At 42.8% G+C, this 21,785-nt stretch overlaps 1 protein-coding gene and 1 long non-coding RNA gene across 3 annotated transcripts in view; one reads left to right on the plus strand and one right to left on the minus strand.

The window, feature by feature from the left end:
* The window catches only part of SEMA5A (semaphorin 5A), a 460,685-nt gene that overhangs the window by 307,942 nt on the left and 130,958 nt on the right, over window positions 1-21,785 (plus strand). For both annotated transcript variants that reach the window (XM_070587216.1, XM_008513162.2), the window contains exons 9-11: window positions 8,827-9,112; window positions 14,046-14,181; window positions 20,993-21,197. In XM_070587216.1, the coding sequence (XP_070443317.1) occupies window positions 8,827-9,112; window positions 14,046-14,181; window positions 20,993-21,197 (627 nt within the window). The remainder of the gene's footprint in view (window positions 1-8,826; window positions 9,113-14,045; window positions 14,182-20,992; window positions 21,198-21,785) is intronic.
* Window positions 2,093-11,971, minus strand: LOC139077872 (uncharacterized). The gene is made up of 6 exons (XR_011530468.1): window positions 11,829-11,971; window positions 11,180-11,327; window positions 10,576-10,667; window positions 4,550-4,657; window positions 2,874-3,091; window positions 2,093-2,341 (listed from the first exon to the last, which is right to left on the minus strand). It is a non-coding gene; the product is annotated as an uncharacterized lncRNA (long non-coding RNA).

Consider the following 21,785-nt stretch of genomic DNA (forward strand, 5'->3'; position numbering starts at 1 on the left):
TGAAGTGTATTTGTCTGAGAGAACTAAAGTATTTATCAAGGAAAATAATCTTGGTAAAACCAGAACGAGCATCTGGATTGCATAGTCAGCAGCCTAGTTTTGTATTTTACCAACCAAGCATCTGGGGAAATGTTTAAAAAGGGGCGTCATTGTGCACCCAGTACTGCAGCTGCAAGGCTGAAGGCTGACATCTAACGCCCAAAGTTTCAACTCGCTGGGTGATGAGACCTGGACTTAGAGCTGCGACACAGCACCATGAGCTGCACTTCTCTACTTTCCAGGCTTCATCCAGCCCAGCAAGGGCACTGGGCAGATTGTTTATCTTGTGTGAGATGAATATATTTTGGAAATTGTGTTGTAAACCAAAACTGACTATCTTCATAGGGTCTGAAATGATTTTAAATAAATGGCCTCCCTGCGTTCCATCTGCGTGTCTGTGCACCTATTGGAGTCTCTGTTAGCTCCAGTTATTATTTCACGTGCAAGAGAGAGTCACAATGACTATTTATAATGTGCCAGGTGGGTCGGCAACTCCATGCACACTCATCTGTAATCCTCCACACAGCCCTTCGAGGGAGATGGCATTGTCCTCATTTTAGGGATGAGCAAGCTGAGGTCAGAGAGATTAGCCACTTGAACCAGGCCCACACGGCTGATGTGTAGCTGAGCTAGGATTGGAAGATAGATCCCTCTCCAGAGCTTACCTCCTTCCCCCTCCATGTGCTCCCGGCCTCCCATCTGTTTAAACACCAACCCCACAACCTGCCTCCACCTCTCTCCTGAGGTCCACATTTTTATGCACAAGCTGCCATGGCAGCAGGATATGGGGACTTTGGAAAAGGGTGACAGTGTTTTCTTGATTAGTAAAGCCTTGCAAAAGGAGATGGAATGAACTGGGGTTATTAAACCCAAGCAGAAGAGCCTATGGAATAACTGGACCAGCCCTTTATAGGCACAAAATTTTGGTCACAGGAAGGAGTCACTTGATATGGTGCTCTTTGAAAATAGTGTCATGCTCTGATCCGGTCGTTGAGCATAGAGTGCCTCAGAGTTGGGGAGCCACAGAATCCCCTCAGGCTTGTGATGAAGGTTCTATACTTGCCATTAGGTCATTCGGACTTTCAATTTGTACATTTCAAATGAGAATGGATGAATGAGCCCTTCCTTCCCTCATGAAATTATGAGGCCAAAGGTACCAACTGTATATACGCTAAGTCATGTGGAGACCTGTGTAAATACACACACACAAATATGCCCCATTGTAGAGACTACAATATATTATGTAGAAATTTGCTTGTACTTATATAACCACTCAGGAAAACAGTTCAGTGTTCGCTGTCTAGAGGTCATAAGCAGTTTCCTTGTGACAGTTGTGGGTCCCTCCTGACACCCTGCTGTGATTATGAACATAGGTCCCTTTCTTTCTCAAAAATGTTCCAGTTTGGACCATAAATCATATTCTCATCCTGCTTACCAGATACCCAGTTCTATGTATTTCAGTAAATATGTCTCCATATTATTCTATTAAACTTTGTGCTTTCCCTCCGTTGATGACCCCTCACATTTTTTTCATTCACTGCTACATACTAGATAGTTCAGTCTACGGTGTTCTCATCTTTGTTTTTGACCTGGCCAAGCTCAGCTCAAGAGACAAAGACCAAGCCATCATACAAGTTTACTTATTCTAACTGCATAATATGTAGCTCCATATTCCCTTTCAGTTAAATCTTACATGTTTTCCCCTTAGTCTTTAGAAATATTTTATAGCCATCAAAATGCTCCTAAGATCTTTGAATTCAAGTTAATATTCCAATTAAAAAACTCCTAAGTATTGATATATGGTTCTGCATTCTAAATTATTAATTCTTAAAAGAAGGCAACCTATACATTTAAAATATAAACAGGAAAAAATGAACATGGTAAATAGAAATTTTCTGTTTTGAAAATGCTGAGAAAACCATAGACATGAAATTGCTTATAACTGAGCCGAAGGATGTGTGAATTGAGCGAATCTTCAAAGCACAAAGCACAGTGGAAAAGACTGCTGGAGGCTTTGTGCTTGGAGTGGAAAGAGAGAGCAGAGACAACGATGTCTTTGTCACTTTCAGCTCAAACATTTAGTTAGAACAGTTAAAACCATTAGCTAGAATGTTAACGAAGCTCTTATTGACAGAAAGGGATGGAGAAGCCTAGGTGAGAGTTTGGGGCTTGTAGGGCACATGCTAATGTGGAGGTGGCAGTTCTCATTTAGGGAGACAGGACATGTCCCCATGGTACAAGTTGCTCCTACATGAATCAGCAAATCCATGTAAAGACGGTATTTTCAACAGGTCATATTCCCCTAGAAGGAGGAAGAAATTAAGTTGGCTAGAACCATGTTTCAGGTCCTATCAGGAATGTTTTAGCCATGGCTTTTTTTCTGCGAAAAAAAGTGAAAGAAGGACCTGGGATCCAAGACTCACATTACTGTGGTGCCAGTGACCACTAAGGATACACTTGGGGCCACCCCCCCTCACCCCCACCTTTACCTGACCACTGCCGCCACCACACACACAGGAATTTGGATCATCAGCTTTTCTTTAAAACTCTTCGGTTCCTCTCCAGTGGCAGTAGAAATCCAGACCCCTCACTATGGGTGACTGGCCGGGCCTGGCCTTCTACCTCTTGTCCCATTGGTCCCTTCTACATTGACTGTAGCTTCATTCCGCTCCCGGCCACCCTTTGGTCTTCTCTCAGCCTACTCTCTCTCCTGTTCTTGGCCCGGTGACCCATTCCCAACCTCACATCTGCCTGTCCCTGATGCCCTCCTTTCTCATTCTTGAGTTCACCTCACTGCCCTTGGCCCTCACTGCCCTCATCATCATCGTGATTACTTGTCGCTCTGTGTCTTGTCTCCTCACGCAGTCCTTGAGGGCGTGGGCTGTGTCTGTCAGTTTACCCCCGAATATGCAGTGCCCAGGAGAGTCCTCACAGGAGGTGGTCAGGGAGTCCCTGAAGGTGGAGGATGGCTCTGGCTGGCGTTCAGGGCTCCATCGATAGCACAGCCCCTCCATCGTGTTTGGTTCCAGATCCGTTGAAAGGAACACACACCCTAATTTGATATACACAATGCAAAGTTAATGAATAAGCTTGGTAAGTAAATACCTAGGAGGTTTACCAATGTGTGTGTTTATTCTAATTTGTATGTTTATGTATATATTCATTACTAATATATATTCATTTACGTACTTAAATAGTGATCTGTATTTTGATGATTAGCAACAAAGTGCTAAGAACTTGACGTGGGTTGCCTTCGATTCTCACAATGATATGCCTATTGGGCATTATTATCACCTTTCTAAGACAGAGGAATCTGAGAATGAATGCTGTTAGAGGACTTGAGTAAGTTTATACAGCCAGTAGGTGGAAGTATTGAGCCATATATACATACACCTCAATGCTATATGTATGTATGTATGTGACACACACACACAAGCAAACGTGTATATCCATCCATCCATCCATCTATCTATATCTATCTATCTATCTATCTATCTATATCTATATCTATATCTATATCTATATCTATATCTATCTATCTATCTTTTACTAGAAATCTTAGGAAATAACTTTATTACATCAGCGGCTTTTAAACCACATTTTACTTTATTTAATTTAATTTTAGTTCAATTGTCCAGTCTTAATAAACACCTAGATGAAATCAGATTTACTTTGAAAGCTGCCACAGCACATTTTCATGTCACTGTGACAAGGGAAACCATGTGCACAGTAAGAGAGAGTCTGAAATCTAGTAATATATATGGAAATGGTTTTGATAATGACTGACACCAACAAATTAGGGAACAGAAAACCCCTGGCTTGCTATGTGTCACATCTAAAGATTGTTTCTATTAACGCCTCTTCTTTTGTGGGATAGCTTGCTATTTTCAAAACTTAGCGTGGCTGTCTTTATGTTCCTCAAATTCTGATTACGTTTAAGCTTAATATATGCATATTTGATTATTCATTATTATTATGTGGAGCTCTACTAAATATAAATTATTGAAAGGGAAATCAAGAGTAAATCATAAAATAATAATTACAGCCACCATTTATTGGCATCTACTATGTACTTACTCTTTCATCCTTACAAGAGGGTAGGTCTTTTGTGCCCTGAATTCTCATACAGAATGAAGGAGCATTCCAGGTGTCAGTGGTCCAGCCCAGCTGGGCTGGGCAGAGCCACAACCCACATAGGCTCCATGCCCAGTCATTGTGTAGCCTGCCTTTAGCAAGTGTATCACAAGGTGGCTTTTGATTGCCAAAGAATTTATGGTAGAGTTTGATTCTAGTAAGATTTTTGTAGAGTTGGAAAATTGGAATTCCATTCTGTCTTTAATATCCATTCTCATGAAGTTAGATATTTATATATCAAGAGCCTATCAGTAATCTGGTCAGTCATCAGTTGAACCATTTTAACACGGAGCACCTCCAGACTGATGTGGTAGGAACGGAATAGAAAGAATATAGAATGGAAAGATCCATTTGGATGTTCAGCATTTAATTTTACCTGGTCAAAATCTTCTCAAAATTTTTGATGCCCTTGATGCTTCTGTTCTCATTACTCACGTTCATTTATATTGTGGGTCTCTTCTCAGTACTCCCATCTGCATGGTCACTATTATGTAAGGAAAGGTGTAGAATGAAATTTCTTATATTATAAAGCATAATTCTTATAGCATGACATACTTTGTAGAGCATTCTGTAATCCATAACTCAATATGTTTTACAAACATGGGAAAAAACAGTTTCCCCGTGTATATATTTACACATAAGCTGACATATCCTCATGTCTGCTTTTATTTTGAATGAGTTAGCAGCACCCCTTCTATTTGTTTGTACCTCTAATAATAATAAGGAAGTTATTCTCTCTCTCATGCATTCACATCCATTGTAGACAAGAAGACAATGCCTGATTTATGACTTGTTCAATTCACTCAGAAGTGACACATACTAGTTTGTAGAGAATTGCATTTTAACAAGAGACAGAACTTACATAATGGAAGGAAAACAATATGCACCTCATTATGCTGCCTGGTGAAATTCAAACATCCCCTACCTCCAGATTTATATCTATAAATGCAAGCGATATTTGGCTGTCTGTTTCACAATTATTCCTGCTTTTTTTTTACTATCTTTGGAAAGAGAACAGGATGCTGGCTGAGTTTCAAAAGGCTCTGCTTTCCAAGAAATGGAGCTTCCTGATTTTACAGCAGGTCACCCAGTCAGGGACCCATCATCGTCCTGAAGGACCACTGCAGGGCAGTAGGACATGCCTCCAAAGGTAGCTTAGCTCCCTGACCAAAACGACCTGTAAATGTGTGGGGAATTAAAGAACAACACATACGACACACTAAGCACCAATTCTTCCTTTGTTTTCTCACCAGGAAAAACTGTATTTGAGCATTTCTATCTAAAACACACTTTGTCACCCTACCGTAAAATTGGTTCAGGATGGTTTGAAGAGATGATGGAGCTTCTCTGGGCACAGAGGGAACTGTGGGCCAGTCTCTTTGGCATGTCTCCATGTTCCCTTTACTTGAGAAATCCGAAGGGGAGATTGTTCAGTGGAATGGACAAGGAACATGGAATAGACACGCTAACAGCCACTCATTGGCACTCTGGGGCTATGGTGGGCGCCATGTGTAACATCATCTCTGGAGTTGGGGCAACAATATCCTTGTTTAATAAGCCCTTGGATTGTTGGCTCCTTCCTCCCACATTTTCTTCTTTCTGTGTCTTTCCTGATGTTTCTGATAGCTGCAGGGTAAACTTTCCTCTGGGCATTTGTCTTCCTCTCTTGTCCCTTCTGAAATCCTTCTCATCTCTCTCCTGAGCAAACCTGCTCATCACTTTGCTTTCTAAAGCATTCGTCAGAATTCCAGCTCCAGTTCTTGAATATTGTTAACGTATTTGATTGTTGTTCTCTTGCAGCCCATTAGGTTTTCAGTGTAGCGGAATGGTAAGTGTATAGGCTCCAAGGTCAGACTGTCTAGATTCAGGACAGAACCACCACCTGCCACACCCGCCATTGCTAGTTCTGTGAACTTGGACAGGTTACTAAGCCCCTGGGCTTTAGTGTCTTCATCTACCAAATGGGAATCACATGGCGCCTACCTCTGTGATTCTTGTGAGTTCAATGAGCATATGCACGTGAAGCACTGAGCCTGGAGCATGGCACAATAGCATTAGCACTCCACATATATTTTTTAATTATAGACCAATCTTCAGCTGGAAGAAACCATGACAGATCTTTTTACTTGGAAACTTCTCACTTTCCTGCTTAAGACTTCCTACATACTAGAGATATTCACTATGTGGTTTTCATGCTGTTTGTCCCCAGGACAGCAGCAGAAGTAGGTGATTGTGAGAGTGCTTGATAAATCTTGTGGACCCCGCCTCATACCTCATCCACCTGTGCTAGTAACCGTAGCCCCAAGCTAGACGCATCCAGTCCTGTGTGTCCTTTCTTTGTTTTCTCCATTTTAGGTAAGGTTTGTGGTTGATGATGAGGATGACGGTGATGATGATGGTTTTTCTTTGTGTTCAGTACAGTGATCAAACTGTAGTCTGGTATATGGGTTATATGAGCCTGGATGCAAGATCTGATCTGAAATGATTGAGCTTTCTGTTTACAATTAGACAGACAGGTGGATATTTTCTTTGGAAACCAAACCTAGTTTTATATTTGTTCCATGTCTTTGCTTTTGGGGTCTACTTCAGCAAGGAATTCTCTTTTGGAGACTCATAGTGAACACAGATTAAAAAATCCCCCCAATATTTTGCTTTATGTTCCAAAAGGACAAATCAGAGATGTGATCTCCTGTTTTTGTGAACATCTCTCTAGGATATTAAAGCATACTGTAGAATAAATATATCTAACTTCATCTCATACATTTTAATTCAATCCAAGTTTGTTTTTTTTTAAATACCGTTTTTAGGTTAAAGCAAGCAATCAAACAGTATGACAGTTTATAAATTAAAATCAGTTCTTATTGAATTCTCTATCTATTACTTGATGTACTTAAATGACTTAAGAAAAATGTCATGAACTGAAGAGAAAAGCACATTCTGTATACAACTTAGAATATTTATTACAGTTTTAGAATGTAAAGTTGAATTGAATTGAAACATTTGGTGGTGACATCAAATACATATATTGATCGAAAACTGGCAACAGTCTTTCTGGACAGAAAAATAGAGTAGTTATTGCCGTGTCCATGTCAGCCCCTGAGTCAATGTCTACATTTCAGATCTTAGGAGAGCCTGTTGAGTGTCTTACTCTTAACATTAATGAGTCATCTTGTCACTAAACATATTTTTTTTTAACTGTCCTGTCAATAGCATGTCTATTGGTTCAGTCTCATTGGATCTAGCAACTACAAGACCAATTGAATTGCCCCCAGAAACTAACTGTCTTTGAAATGTGTCTTTGAGGATATGGTTGTTGTATGTATCTTTCCATTGATTTTAAGCACCAAAGCTCATTGCCATGTTATCCTAATTGCACCATAAAATTCAGACACTTGCTGATTGAATGGAAAGCTCTTAGCAATAGAGAAAAGAATAAGAATCCAACCTGATTATTCGAGTTTTTATTTTTTATTTTTCTTATTTTTATTTTTTTTGAGGAAGATTAGCCCTGAGCTAACAACTGCCAGTCCTCTTTTTTGCTGAGGAAGCCTGGCCCTGAGCTAACTTCTGTGCCCATCTTCCTCTACTTTATATGTGGGACGCCTACCACAGCATGGCTTTTGCCAAGTGGTGCCATGTCTGCACCCGGGATCCGAACTGGGGAACCCTGGGCCGCCAAGAAGCGGAACGTACGAACTTAACCACTGCACCACCGGGCCGGGCCCTAGAGTTTTTAAAGACAAATATAAGGGCATATCTGTGTCTGAAAGGGTATCATCTCTATTATCAATGGACTCAAACAGAAAGTTATGGAGGTAACACTTTCAATGCTGTATATAAAATTCAGTTGACAATCTATAAAATTCCTAAACTCCTAATGAGCTTGGTGATTAAGTAATAGTTTTGCCATAATTTTGTCATTTCTAAATCCCTATTTTTAAGCTAATTATGAGACCGGAAAGCTGCAAGGCAAGGGCTCCACCTCAGTACACTTCCCCTCTACATGGATTCCCCAGCAACCCAGAAATAAGAAAATCAGGGTTGATCTTCACAGTTATATGGTCACCATAGAAACTGGAATTGCTAAAGCTAATTCATGACACTAACCTTATAGTTTCAGTTTTTGTTTCAGTTTTCACAAATGAAAAACATTTTTTATAGTACTTACCAAAAGCACATAAATTATGTCAAAGTCATACTCATGTTTATAAGTAAAATCAAAGAATTTTGCTGTCTTCTACACAAACAAACATGCTATACTCTGAATACATTTCATGTTTGTCATCTCCTTCTTTCCCTCTCTTTCTGAAGGTTGTGTAAGAATATACAAAAAAAAGTAACACATACGACTTTGAAGTGTTTTGCTGCCCAGTTTTGATCGTGTAAATGTTATGTAACTTGAGTGCTGCGTCATTAACCCAGGATGCTTACGTGTGGAGTCATGCTGGCAATTTCCCGGCATTTAGAACTTGTGTCCTGAGTTCTACCCAGGAACCTAGATCGTTAAGCTGCTCATAGCACCTCCCCATCTCCTAAATGAACCAGGCGTTGTCTACACAAAACAGTGTCTCCTTGGAAGAAATTCTGAGCAGGAAAAACACAAACAAATATCATATGAATGTTGAGACTTTTCTTCTTTCCCATTGTTTGCAGAACCAAACTTCGTGTCATCTTACGACATCGGGAATTTCACCTACTTCTTTTTTCGAGAAAATGCCGTGGAGCATGACTGTGGGAAAACCGTGTTCTCCCGAGCGGCCCGGGTCTGCAAGAATGACATCGGGGGGCGGTTCCTGCTGGAGGACACCTGGACCACATTCATGAAGGCCCGCCTGAATTGCTCGCGCCCCGGGGAGGTGCCGTTCTACTACAACGAGCTGCAGAGCACATTCTTCCTGCCCGAGCTCGATCTGATCTACGGCATCTTTACCACCAACGTGTACGTAACCGGAAGTCATTTCTTCCCCTGAAATTCTACTCCTTCTGAATGAATCTGTTGTTCTTTGACCTTAGAGGTTTAAAAGTTGCTTTAAAGGAAATCATTCTTATTTTACTGGGCTGGCAGCCAAAAATATTTTTGAATATGAATTAAATGTTATGCAAAGTTACATGATTTCTGAGACTGGTGTTAGAGAAATAAAGCTAAACAAAAACGTTTTGATCTATCCTTCTGTAATAGTGGTATCACATTATTCTTTTATAAAGGGCCCCTTCCTGATTTGCCAGTGTGTTCTGGGGGCTTTCTGAAATGCTGGTACAAATTAGATGTCTTTTTTTCTGTACACAAGTAAGTCATGCATTTGTGCATAATGAAAGCAGTGTTTTCTGGAAAGTCTGATCTTTAAGATAATGTAATTCTTGCCTGAACCTTGCTCGTATATGAAACGCACATTCTCGTTTTTCCAAAGCTTGCATTTTAAACCATTGTTCTAGAAAATGGCTCACTTAAGCCTGCTTTTCTAGAAGGATGATTATAATTTTAAAACATTTCTGAAAAAAATTATCATCTTTTTTTCTTGTGAGGAGATACTCCTAGCTTCAGAACGGACGATGTTTGGGCTAGGTGCAGCAAACAAGTCTCCTCACCTTTCATTCACTCTCAGTCTGGTGGAGTATATAGCTCGGCCCCACGGTTTCCCATCTTAGCCTGTTTGTGGTGATAAGACTCAGCAAGATCGCAACCCACCCCCAGCAATTAAAGGTCGCTTGAGACTCTGAGGCTCTGGGCTCCACTTTCCTCAGTGCTGGCAGAGGTGGTGATCACTCTGCAGGGGGGTTCTGGTTGGGATCACCTTTGAAATCTCTAATCTGGTGACCTAACAGTTTGGACAAAAGCCAAATATTTCCATCCAGAATAAACGATCCAAGGGGCCAGCCCGGTGGCGCAGTGGTTAAGTTCGCACATTCTGATTCGGCGATCAGGATTTGCCAGTTCGGATCCTGGTTGCAGACCTACACACCACTTGTCAAGCCATACTGTGGCGGGCCTCCCACATAAAATAGAGGAAGATGGGCACAGATGTCAGCTCAGGGCCAGTCTTCTTCAGCAGAAAGAGGAGGATTGGCAGCAGATGTCAGCTCAGGGCTAATCTAATCTTCCTCAAAAAAAAAAAAACCAGAATAAAGGATCCGAATCAGGATAAGTTGAAAGTGGAAAGTGCTGACAGATGGGGTAGAATGACCAAGCATCCTGGTTTTCCTGGGATTGTCCCAGTTTTAGCATTGACGACAGCCCTGCATCCCAAGAACCTCTCAGTCCTGGAGGAACAGGAACAGCCAGTCTCCCTATGATGTCCGCTGTGCTCCCTAAGACTGTTTAACTTCCTTTTTCATCTTTTCTGCATTAGTAGCCTGCCCATGAATTGCATTTTTAAAGAGTCACTTTATCTACATCTGACTTGCCTGTCAATCTTTCTCTTCTGCTCTTTCCATGGCTGAACTTCAGTGTGAGTAGTCGCTTGATGATAACGTTTACTCCATGAAGAGTCTTCTTTCTGACATGAAGTTAGAAAAGCAAGACTAAAATGGATGACTCCCCACCCACCCCCGCCCCACCAGGACCATCTTTATTGTTGTAAATCTAGTTTTCAACCCCAGAGGTTATTTTCTCTCCTTGATAAGTTTCTTTTAAAAAATCAATTTATAGTTTCTGAAGTTGATTTGCTTTCCAAAACCTTGTTTAAGAGACAGTGTAGGCCGCACAAGATGAATGTTCGGTTGCTCAGTTGTCATCAATTTTACAATAGGAGCCTGGCTTACTTAGCTATTCATTCCCTTGAGTCTGGGCAAAAATGAACAATTTAAAAAGTTATGTAAGTACCGTGTCTCAGCCATTCTGAGATGGTAAATGGTCAGTTTAGATACTTGAAAAAATAAGTTGCAAACTCTGCCAGACTGTGTGTTTAGTGTCACACATGTCCATCGTGTTGGAAATCACCCAGTATGTAGCATCTATACTGGCAGAGGTAGAATCGCCAGATATTCCCTTTTTCTCTCAAGTACTTACTCTCACTAGGTCTTGGAAGTGAATTTCTGATGCATCCATCTTTAATCCCACTATATGTCCCACCTCTCCTCCCTTTCATGTCTCGTGTCCCACTCTTGATCTTACATTCTCAGCAGATAACCACGTTCTTGACAAGACTTGCTCCAAACTGAAAGGAAATGAAGATCAGAGGTGGCCAGTTATTTTCTATCTCAGAATTAGAGGGCTCTAAAATGCGGTGGCTGAGCTTTCTGGTACCTTTGCTCGCAGTTTCGATTGACCTCTGTACATTGGTCAAGGTCTCTCAGCACTGGGAAATGGGGGTAAAGGTCACTATTCCAGCTCATTCTGTCCCTAGGACTGTGGTTTTCTCAACGCCTTGGGCATGAGTTGGGCTGCAGGAAGGAGTGGACCAGTGCAACGGAGGCTCTGAAGGGTTTGCCTTTTTTCCCAAATATGTAAAAATGGTGGCTCCCAGAGAGTAAAGTTGTGAGGGTGGAGTGGGAAAGGGGGAGGGTTTTGATTTCTCTTCCCTCCTTCAGAGATGAAGAGCTCGGAGGAACTTCTCTGCTTTTCTACCTGTGGCTTCCAGGAGACTGAGGAAGCAAACTTTAAGTTCCCCTGTTGTTGGGACTCACCAAGTGGGGACCCCTCCTCCACTTTTACTCACCTGGGCTCTGGTTAAGTTAGGAAGTAATGCGGAGCATTAAATGAAGGCCACGTTATTACCTTGATCGAGGCCAGGTTGGAAGGCATGGTTGAAGGTCTGTTAGCCAAATGGGCGTATTTGACCATTTGGCATATTACTGACCCCAGCTCTAAGCAGACTCAGCCATAGGTCACAATAGTCTAGACCTGGCCTCACCCGCCTGCAGGGACAGTGGGGAGGAAGTAAATATGGGATTCTGGCAGGCGGGCCCATCCCAGGAAGAGGAGGGGAAGGGCCACAGCGGAGTCCCCAGGGCCCGCCTCCCTACCCATCTCACATCACAGCAAGTAAAAGGGCAGAGGGAGGACAGGAGGGCGGGGTGTGTGCGTGTGTGTGTGCATGTGTGTACACACATATATGCTGCACCAGCGGTACTCTGCTCACCCCAACGCCTGTCTGCGGTGCTCAGACTGGCAGCCACTGGGGCATCCAGGGATCTCTGGGCTGACAGCAGAAACGCAGGGCAGACCCACTCAGAGCGAGTGAACGCAGGGACCAGGGGAATGGGCTGCCAGCAGGAGAAGAATAAGTTTCTGCCCTTCCTGGGAAGTCGCATAGCAGTGAAGTCCAGGGCAAAACTCTGGGGCCCTGTGAAGAGCAGGTGCAAATCCTTTACTTCCCCTCAGCCTGGAACTTCGGGTAAGTAAGCTCCCTGTGCCTTCCCTCATCTGTGACATCAGGCTGAGGAATAAGATGGTCCCCATAAAGTGCTTATCAGGGGCTTAAGAGGAGAGCGTTATTATTAACGCTCCGCCTTGACCGTGCCTGGGGAGAGCCCTCCTGTGTGTCTGGTCACTCCTGCTCTAATGTATTGGTTCTCCTGCTCTTACTAAAGCCCAGTCATGTGTTAAAGGCTGCTTCTTCCCTGCACTTTTTGACAAATTCCCATGTGCTTCTTTTCCGAGGGCAATGAGAAGAAGAGTAACAGCATCAATATCAATGACTCCTGTTTAACCTCTGTCATGTCATCCGCCCGCAGTGGGGGTGCGCATGCTTCCTTCCAGACTCTCTTCTTTGTTCCAGAGGGCACGCGCCCTGCCCTCAAGGCTCTCGCCTTCCCGTGGAGGTGTTTTAATACTGTCCACTTCATGCAGACCTCAAACAAAGGATTCAAAATCCTGCTCTTTGGAGCCAAACTGCCTGGGTTCAAGTCCACCTCTGCCATTTAGTAGCTGGATGACTTTGGGTGGATGTCTTGACTTCACTGTGCCCCATTCTCCTTATCAGTGAATTTCCCTTACCTTATGAAGATTAAATGAACTGCAATTTGTAAAGCCTTTGGGATGATGTCTGCATCTACTCAGTGTTTGTCAACTAAACCAAGTGTAAGGTAGATGTTTCCATTTTGGAGTTTCTGTGACTTTTCCTTTGAGTCAGGAAAAACAATTGATAAGTGGACACAATATTGGCTAAGATCATTAATATGGAATTTTAAAAACAGAGCTGTGCTCAAAATGCCGATTTATTTAACCAAAACATACTTTACTGTTTCCACGTGGTGAACTTCCGAGAGCCTGTCGTTTCCAACTCTCTGTGGAGCCCGCATTCTAATTAAGGCTTCAAGATTCCCCATGTCCGCGCTGTGTCAGACTTTTCTCTCTGACCCTTTGAATTTAAAATGCTTGCTAAATTAAAAAGATATATGAAGGTCTCTGACAGCCACTTTTTGCAAAATGCTTTTAGTTGATTATGTTTTAAAGGATTACAAATAAACACAAATATCTGGGGATTTGAAAAAAAAGAAGAAGATTGCCTACTGACAGCTAAGGACCCAGATGAATGAGTGGGAAGGGAGCCATGCTGGCCTGACGGGTGGCTCCGTCCACTGGAGGAGAAAGGCTTTTCCTCCAGAATTTAAAAGGCGAAACATGCAGCTCTTCAGCGTCCTTTGTCACTTCTGTTTTGGCTGAGTGAATTAATTCGATCCAGCAGGATTACGAGTGTCATAACTGCTAAATATCCTTATTTCTGCATTGAAGTATTTGTTCCTCCACAAGGAAACCACAGGGAACACCAGTCACTGCTCCAGCCTCATCCTCGTGGGGTGTTCAGGAGACTGTTCCTGAGGTCCTCCAGAAGGTGCTTCCACTGCACGGTGTCTGAGAGTCTGCAGGCAGGACAGTGGTCCCTGCTGGGCTCTCTGACCTGCTTTCTCCTTTCTCTTCCTTGGCTCCCCAGGAACAGCATCGCCGCCTCGGCCGTGTGCGTCTTCAACCTGAGCGCCATCTCGCAGGCCTTCAACGGGCCCTTCAAATACCAGGAGAACTCACGCTCCGCCTGGCTGCCCTATCCCAACCCCAACCCCAACTTCCAGGTAATTTCAGGGGGCTAGGGGTCATTCCCCCCAGAAAGCATGCGGAAACCTTGTGTAGATGGCTGGGACAGCTTAAACCCCTGGTATATACACAATGCAGCTGTGAGCCCCTGCCCGCCCTTGGATGGTCCCTCACTGGCTGGGCTCATGTAAATAGACCGAGGGCTTTTGTCAGCTGAGGCGCCCAGACTGAAAAAGGGCCTTTGTCAGCTGTGACGCCGGGGGCTGGACTGAGAAAGGCCAGCACAATGCAGCAGGTTGGGATTGCAAGCTTCAATTAGTACTAATGATGACGGCCTCTGTGTCCCAGAAGCTCTGATTTGTTAATGATGCTCTCATGAATGGGGTCCGGGATGCAGAGCAGTGGAGACGCACAAACACAATTAGAGCTTTAATTGCTGAATGTGGCGAGATTTCCTGTTGGGGCGAACGAGATGTGATTTCGGGGGAAAAGAAGAGAAGATGGAGGCCATTTATTTATAAATCACAAATTTACAGGCTGTCCAAGTTATAAGGGGCTCTGTACACCATCTCCCCTCATCTCCCCATGTTCAGAAGAAGCTGAGATCCGAAGAGATTAAGCGGTTTGCTCATGTTTGGTTGGTCAGCATCTGTATTCGTCTGCTTGGGCCGCCATAACAAATTACCACAGACTGGATGGCTTGAACAATAGACATTTATTTTCGCACAGTTCTGGAGGCTAGAAGTCCAAGATCAAGGTTCTGGCCAATTCAGTTTCTGGTGAGAGCTCTCTTCCTTGCTTGTAGATGGCTACCTTCTCGCTTTCTCCAGTGTGGCTTTTTCTCAATGAGCATGGAGAGACACTTAATTCTAGGGGATCAGAGTGCCACCCCTGTGACTTCACTTAACCCTAATTACTTCCTTAGAGGCCTCATCTCTAAATATTACCGCATGGAGGGTGAGGGCTTCAACATAGGAATTTGGGGGAGACAAACATTCAGTCCACAATGGCAGGCTTCCCTTGAGGGCCTCTCTTCTGCTAGAATTTTCATAGGCTCATCTTCATCATCATCATCATGGGTGTAAATTTGAGTATGACCAAGTTCAAGCACTGTGCTCCCTGCTTCACATGCATCATGTTGCATGCTGCCACACTGCTATGATCAGTCATGACTTTTCCACAGACAGAGAAGGGTGTTGAGTCCCAGGACTCATAATTGGGCCAAGGACACAGGCTGATTAGTGGCCAAGCTGGGATCCCAACCCCAGTCCTCAGATGCAAAGCTGCAACCTGTTCCAACTAAAGGACCATTAGTTATCATGAGTAATCTGTAGTAGAACTGGGTCCTGCATCCAGACCTCAAAATTATGGTTGGCTTATCATCTGAATACATAAAAACTTTGACTTTTGAAAAAACTGGGAGTATGGAAAGCTTCAATTATTTTATGGTTTACTTGGAGTTTGGCAGGACCATTCAATTCTAATTGTTTTGAGAGGGTTTCTTGTCATTGTTATTGTTTTTTTAATTTTTGAAAGAGCATGGGACTGTGAATAAGATGGCTGATTTACACTGCTTTACCATTTACTGCTTTATTTGGGCAATTTATTTAGCATTTTCTATCATATTTTCATCAAAAAATGAGGAAGGAGGTATGTAAATGCACAGGACTATGTTAGAATAAATTCTGATAACATTGATTAATGTGCCTTGTTTACTGTATAATGTATTTGATGAAGATGACCCTTAGGGACCATTTATTGGATGCCTTCTGGGTGTCACATTGGTGTAAATGCTTTATATGCTTTGTCTCCTTTTCATTCTCAGCAGCTCTGTAAGGTAGGCATCTTTATCCACACTGCAGAAGTCATGAAACCAATTGATCAGATTTGTATTTGTTATCTTGCTACTAAGAAAGTTCAGTACTGGACAAAGAAATTCACATTCTGGGTCAGGCAAGCTCACGGTTTAGTGGGAACCAAACATGAGGTGGTCATTTGTCCTGATGACGTGTATGGTTTATGTAATTATTAACTGAACACTGACTCTCTTTGCCCTTTTGTTGAGTTTCTGCCTCTAAATCCCACCCATGTCCCGGGATATTGGGGCAAAATGTAACTGTTATGAAGGCCTTTTGCAAAATCTTGAAGGCGAACTGTATCATTCCCTTTAAGAAAGTCCATTGTAAAATCCTGAAGGTTAAAAAAAATTAACAAAAGATGCTCTCTATACTTATAGTGAACTTTTAACATCTTGATGTTTCTTTTGCAAAAGTATTCATGATGAATGGTGACTTATAAATTCTGTGATGCCTTACCACCTCCAGGCAGTGGATAACTTTTAGTCCCTTTGTGTGGATGTATTTGCAGCACACAGCAAATTCCTTCATTTCCTAAGCTATGGCATCTGGTTTTATAATGCCGGTGTCACACTGAAGGGCTTACTCCTCTTTATGAGAAGGGAGTAAGTCCATGCAGTAAATGAAGCATGCAGAAATGTGGCGTGCATTTCAGACAGGAAGCTTGCTTAGTTGAGTTTGTCTTCTTTGCTAGAATTCAAGACTTGCGGGGAAGTGAAGTTATAGATTATGGTGATTCTTTGTATAACTGATGGTACAAATATGTACCAAGTGCTTTCTTTTGGTTTACCATATTTGATAACCATGCTAGGGTAGGCATCCTTCCTGACGTCCATAAGACCATCTAGACTGGCACAGAGTGGGAATATGTTTTGGACTAAGGATCCTGCCGCTAGTTGTTTATAAAGGGCCTTATGTCTGCAATAACCAACAGTGAGAAGTGGTTAGATTTTTTTTTCACTCTTGTTTGCCTACTGACATTTGGAATTTTATGTAGCAGTAATATATTAGAAACAGCTAATTAATTAGAGGAGCAGAAATGTGATGGAGGTTCAGGAAGAAGAATGGCTTAGGAGGGACAGGGCATAATTTTTCAAAATTTGATACAGAAATCCTAATTGAAAACAATAACAAAACAACAAAAAAACTATTTAGTATTTTTATCAGTTGCAATCTAGAAGCCACTGTTGGTGGTGCTGTAATGTCTGTTCTGTTAGAGGCTGCAGTCCCCGAAGTTATCCAAACCTTGGGCCTCACTATAAAAAGCATCAGTCACTAATGGAAAACATCATCCAGACCCCATGGTGTAGCTGTGGTGGGACAGACTCCAGAATTTTCTGTGCAGTTTTGATTACCACCAATCAGAAATAAGAGAGCCAAAATGGAAAATAGACCCTCAGAAATGGTCAAGCAGATGAGGAGGGTGTTGTTGGAGGACCAAGTGAAGGGATGTGGCCATGTTCTCAGGACCTTTGATACACAGTGCGTGTTTGCAGCAAGGTGAGAGGGAGCCAGGGAGCAAGTGGGCGAAGGGTACCATTAAAATCGGGCACTCTCAGCGTGAGGCCAGGTGATGTGGACTTGACACCAAGTGCCTGGCGTGCTTGGGTGAGGAGATGGATCTCTTGTCCTTGAAAGAAGTAAATAAAAAAAAAATGCAAGTATCATTGTATTAAAAAATTAGTGGAATTATTGGCCTTATTACTTTCAGAGATGTTAGCGAGACAACCCTTGTGTGTTGTAAGCCACATGAGGGCGATGACTGTGTTTTTACTATTTTATTGTTTTCTTCTTACACAGAGTCCCCAGGGTGCCACACACACACTGCGGGAGGCCAGTGTATAAGGCAGAGCTAGAGAATTGGCAGCCTGTTAGAGAGTTGGGTGGGTTAGTTATGATCCAATAAATATACACTATAAATTTAAATAGCTTTCAAAATATTTGAAAAAGAATCCTTGGATGAGATATTTATTATAGGCTGCAAACAAATGCCAAGATATGGTAGAATATAGTTCAAAACCAGTTCTTGGCTAATGGTTCTGTCACCACAGTTCCAGTGTGTAGGAGTTTCTTCCAGACCACTAGGCAAGCAATTCTCTGACGCCAGCTGGGTGTCCTACAATTCAACTCAATTCCTACACTATCTACCTGGAGACAGCAACAGATCCTATAGGTTAAGGGCTCTGTCCCACAAGACTGACCCCCACCTCCCGCCAGACACCAATCACAAACCCAGGTTGTCACCTGTGCTTCTTACCAACTGGCTATAGATTGGAGGTTCCAATGACCTCCCCTCCTTAGGTTCCATTAATTTGCTCAGAACTCAGAAACATTTTACTTACTAGATTATCAGTTTGTTATAGAAGGACATAACTCAGGAACAGCCAAATGGAAAAGATGCATAGGGCAAGGTATGCGGAAGGGGCATGGGGCTTCCATGCTCTCTCCAGGCATGGCACTCTCCCCAAATCTCCACGTCTTCACCAATCCGGAAGCTTTCTGAATCACATCCTTTTGGGTTTTTATGGAGGCTTCATTACATAGTCACGATTGATTAAATCGTTGCCCACTGGTGACTGAACTCAATCTCCGGCCCCTCTCCCCTCCCCGGATGTGGAGGTTGAGAGGTACTGAAAGTTCCAACCCTCTAATCCTATGATTGGGTCTCCTGGCAACCAGCTTCCATCCCTAAGTGTGGTCCAAAAGTCACCTCATTGACATAATATAGAACACCTTTATTGCTGTCATCACTTAGGAAATTCCCATAATTTTAGGAGCTCTGTGCCAGAAATGGGATGAAGACTAACTATATGTTTCTTATTACAAATCACAGTATGACAGTGGCAATTCAGGTCAGTGACTTGAATAAGATATTAGGTCCAGGAGTAAAATCTACAAAAAGTGGTCAGTGGTCCTGCTATGCAGCTCCAGCCCCGAGGCCTCCTTGCTTCCCCAGATCTCCAGATTCCACAAAGGCAGCAAGAGCTCCTCAATTTTACTCATATTATGTCTCCAGATTTTTATGATGCCAATTTTTTAAAAAACGCTGTGTGTACAAAACAAAATCTGTGCACAAAACTTCCTCCCAGCAGGCAGATAGCTAATTGCCACTGGTGCCTTAAGTGCTGCCAATGATTTGAAGAAGACTAAAACATCAAACCCAAAGTCGCTCTCAGAACTAGAGCTCACCTGGATAGACTTCAGATGTGGTAGAGCTCTTTCATTTTGTAACATGTTTGTTAACAGGCAATGTCCCTGTCCTCCAAGTGTTACCATTAAATACGATAATTATGTAAGGTCTCCTAGCACAGGCCCCCTGCCCCCAAAGCAACCGCTTGTGTATTCACCCCATTGATCCTTTCCTTCCTTTATTTGTTCATTTCCCTCTGGCTGCTGCTGCTCAATGGACCATGGAATTGCTGTCCTGCTCTAAGAGGAATGCTTTGACCATTTACCATTAGTTGAATGGCTTCTCTGTGCCAGGCACACTGTCTTGTTCCTTGGCATTTACAAGCACTTTCAATTAATTTACAAATGCTCCCCGCCAGTCATCTCAGTTGGTCTCACGACAGCTCTGTGAAGTGAGCAGAGAAGTATTTTTCTAGCCGCTTTACAGGTCAAGAGACAGAGGCGGAGAGGCAGTGCCTCACCTGAGACCGCGTGGCCCCTGAGTGATGGAGTGGAACCCTTCACTGGACCTCATGTGGTCCCATCACATGGCACAAGGGGTGGCCCTGCAAGGATATGACATTAGACTAGGAACTGGACCATACTTAAAATCCATTTCATTCCAAGATTCTCTAACTCTACCATTGGCCTATCGTTTTATGGCACGTGGGGCATTTTATCAAGTGCTACAAAAATATCATCTACTTTTAAAAAGCCATTTCCATCTTACACTTCTGCACTTCTAACCTGTTATAACACCAACTATTAGAAATGACATTTTATAAATGGTAGTTTCAGGGATGGGGAAATTCATTTCCAGCAAACCTGCTTATATGGAGTTCTGCTGAGGATCCACCTTTCTTGGTACCAAGATTTCAAGTGTATGAAAGAAACGAGAATGGCTGGTGGTAACTTTCTGATTCTGTGCTCTGCCCCAGGAAAGCTTTGTTTTCTTTCCTCTTTTTACCTCATTTTTGCCAAAAACCCTCCTACACATAAAACCTGCCAGCCTCTCTGCGACACAGCTCTGAATTAATTCCCAGCAATTTCTGGGTCTAAGTTTTTCCTGAATGTGCCAGATTCATCTCTTGATGTTTCCTCTGTCTGAAAATCTCTTTCCTTCTTTCTTCCTTCATAGACTTCTCTCTCCCCATCTCCCTCCGTTTCTCACTTCCTTTATCTCCTTATCCCTCTCTCTTCTTGCAAATTTACCACGTTATTTCTCAGATGGCTAGACTTTAAATAAAATTTTTGTTTCTTCCAGCTTGGAATAGAAACACAAGCAATAAGGTCAGCATGGTGCTTTTGTAGCCATGAGAATGATGTCAGAATAATGTTACATAAATTACAGATGAAAATGATGGCCTAGTTCTATCTCCAGGGAATCCCTACCTTGCTTACAGACCCACTGTTCCAATAGAAAAACTAAGTCTATGTGGTGTATTTGATTGCTGCGTTTTCAGTCTGGGTCCCTGATTTATCAGACAGATATAATAGCGTACATTTAGCCAGACAGCTCCCAAGTGACTCAGCAGGTGATGAGGAGTTTTTATGCATATGCTGTTCAGATTAAAGTTAGCAATGACTCCTCCACTTTACCTTCCGATCGTTCATTTTATGGTAGAGCTGAGAGAGTCCCCAAATATGATGAGTTCAAATCTGAAATGAAAGGGACACTAGGAGGAGACTTTGGGGAAAATGGAAAAGTTAGCATGTTTGCACCTTTCAGGTACTCAGTTTCCAAGTCTGCCTCCGTCTGGGTGGCCGGGATCAGCTGTAGGTGCCCAGGTGGCTGGTTCCATTAATGGCCTGTGTTCCCTTGCAGTGCGGCACGGTGGACCAAGGTCTGTACGTGAACCTGACGGAAAGGAACCTGCAGGATGCTCAGAAGTTCATCCTGATGCATGAGGTCGTGCAGCCAGTGACTGCAGTGCCCTCCTTCATGGAGGACAACAGCCGCTTTTCCCACCTGGCCGTCGACGTGGTGCAGGGCAGGGACGTGCTCGTCCACATCATCTATTTGGCCACAGGTAGGAATTCTCCTCTCCTTGAAGACTTTTCTACCATCTTCTGATTTGAGTTCTAAACATACTATTTCAATGTCAAGCTTTGGGTCTGTCTGCTTTCCTCACAAGAAGCAGAACCTGCGATGCCCCCTTATCTTCATCATCCTCTCGGCTTCCTAGTGTAAATCTTAATTTCGCTCTCTCTTTTCACTACATTAGTCATAATTTTAATTGGAAAGACAATGCCTAGTTTCTTAACTATTGTTCCTTAACTGCTTATAACATAAATCTCTTCTTGGCAAGGCCATTTTAATTTGGAAATTTAAGACAGTGGAATTTGTGGGAGGACATTGCTGGGTGAAGTATTTTCCTGGGATTGCATAGTGATTTCTGATTGGTTCAAAAACAGTGCTCACAGCAAGATATTCCTGTTGTAGGATGGCACATAGAAGCATTCCAAAGAATATGTTTGGGGGCACAAATAACAAAACATTTTACAGAAAACATAGGCAACAATGTTTATCAAATTATCAGTGACAGCTAGACCTGTTCACTTTCCAAGTAACTCACGTGTTGCAGGCACGTTCCATCTCAGTTTATGATACAGACAGT

Source organism: Equus przewalskii, chromosome 20 (assembly GCF_037783145.1).
Source record: "Equus przewalskii isolate Varuska chromosome 20, EquPr2, whole genome shotgun sequence".
NCBI classification, from domain to species: Eukaryota; Metazoa; Chordata; class Mammalia; order Perissodactyla; family Equidae; genus Equus; species Equus przewalskii.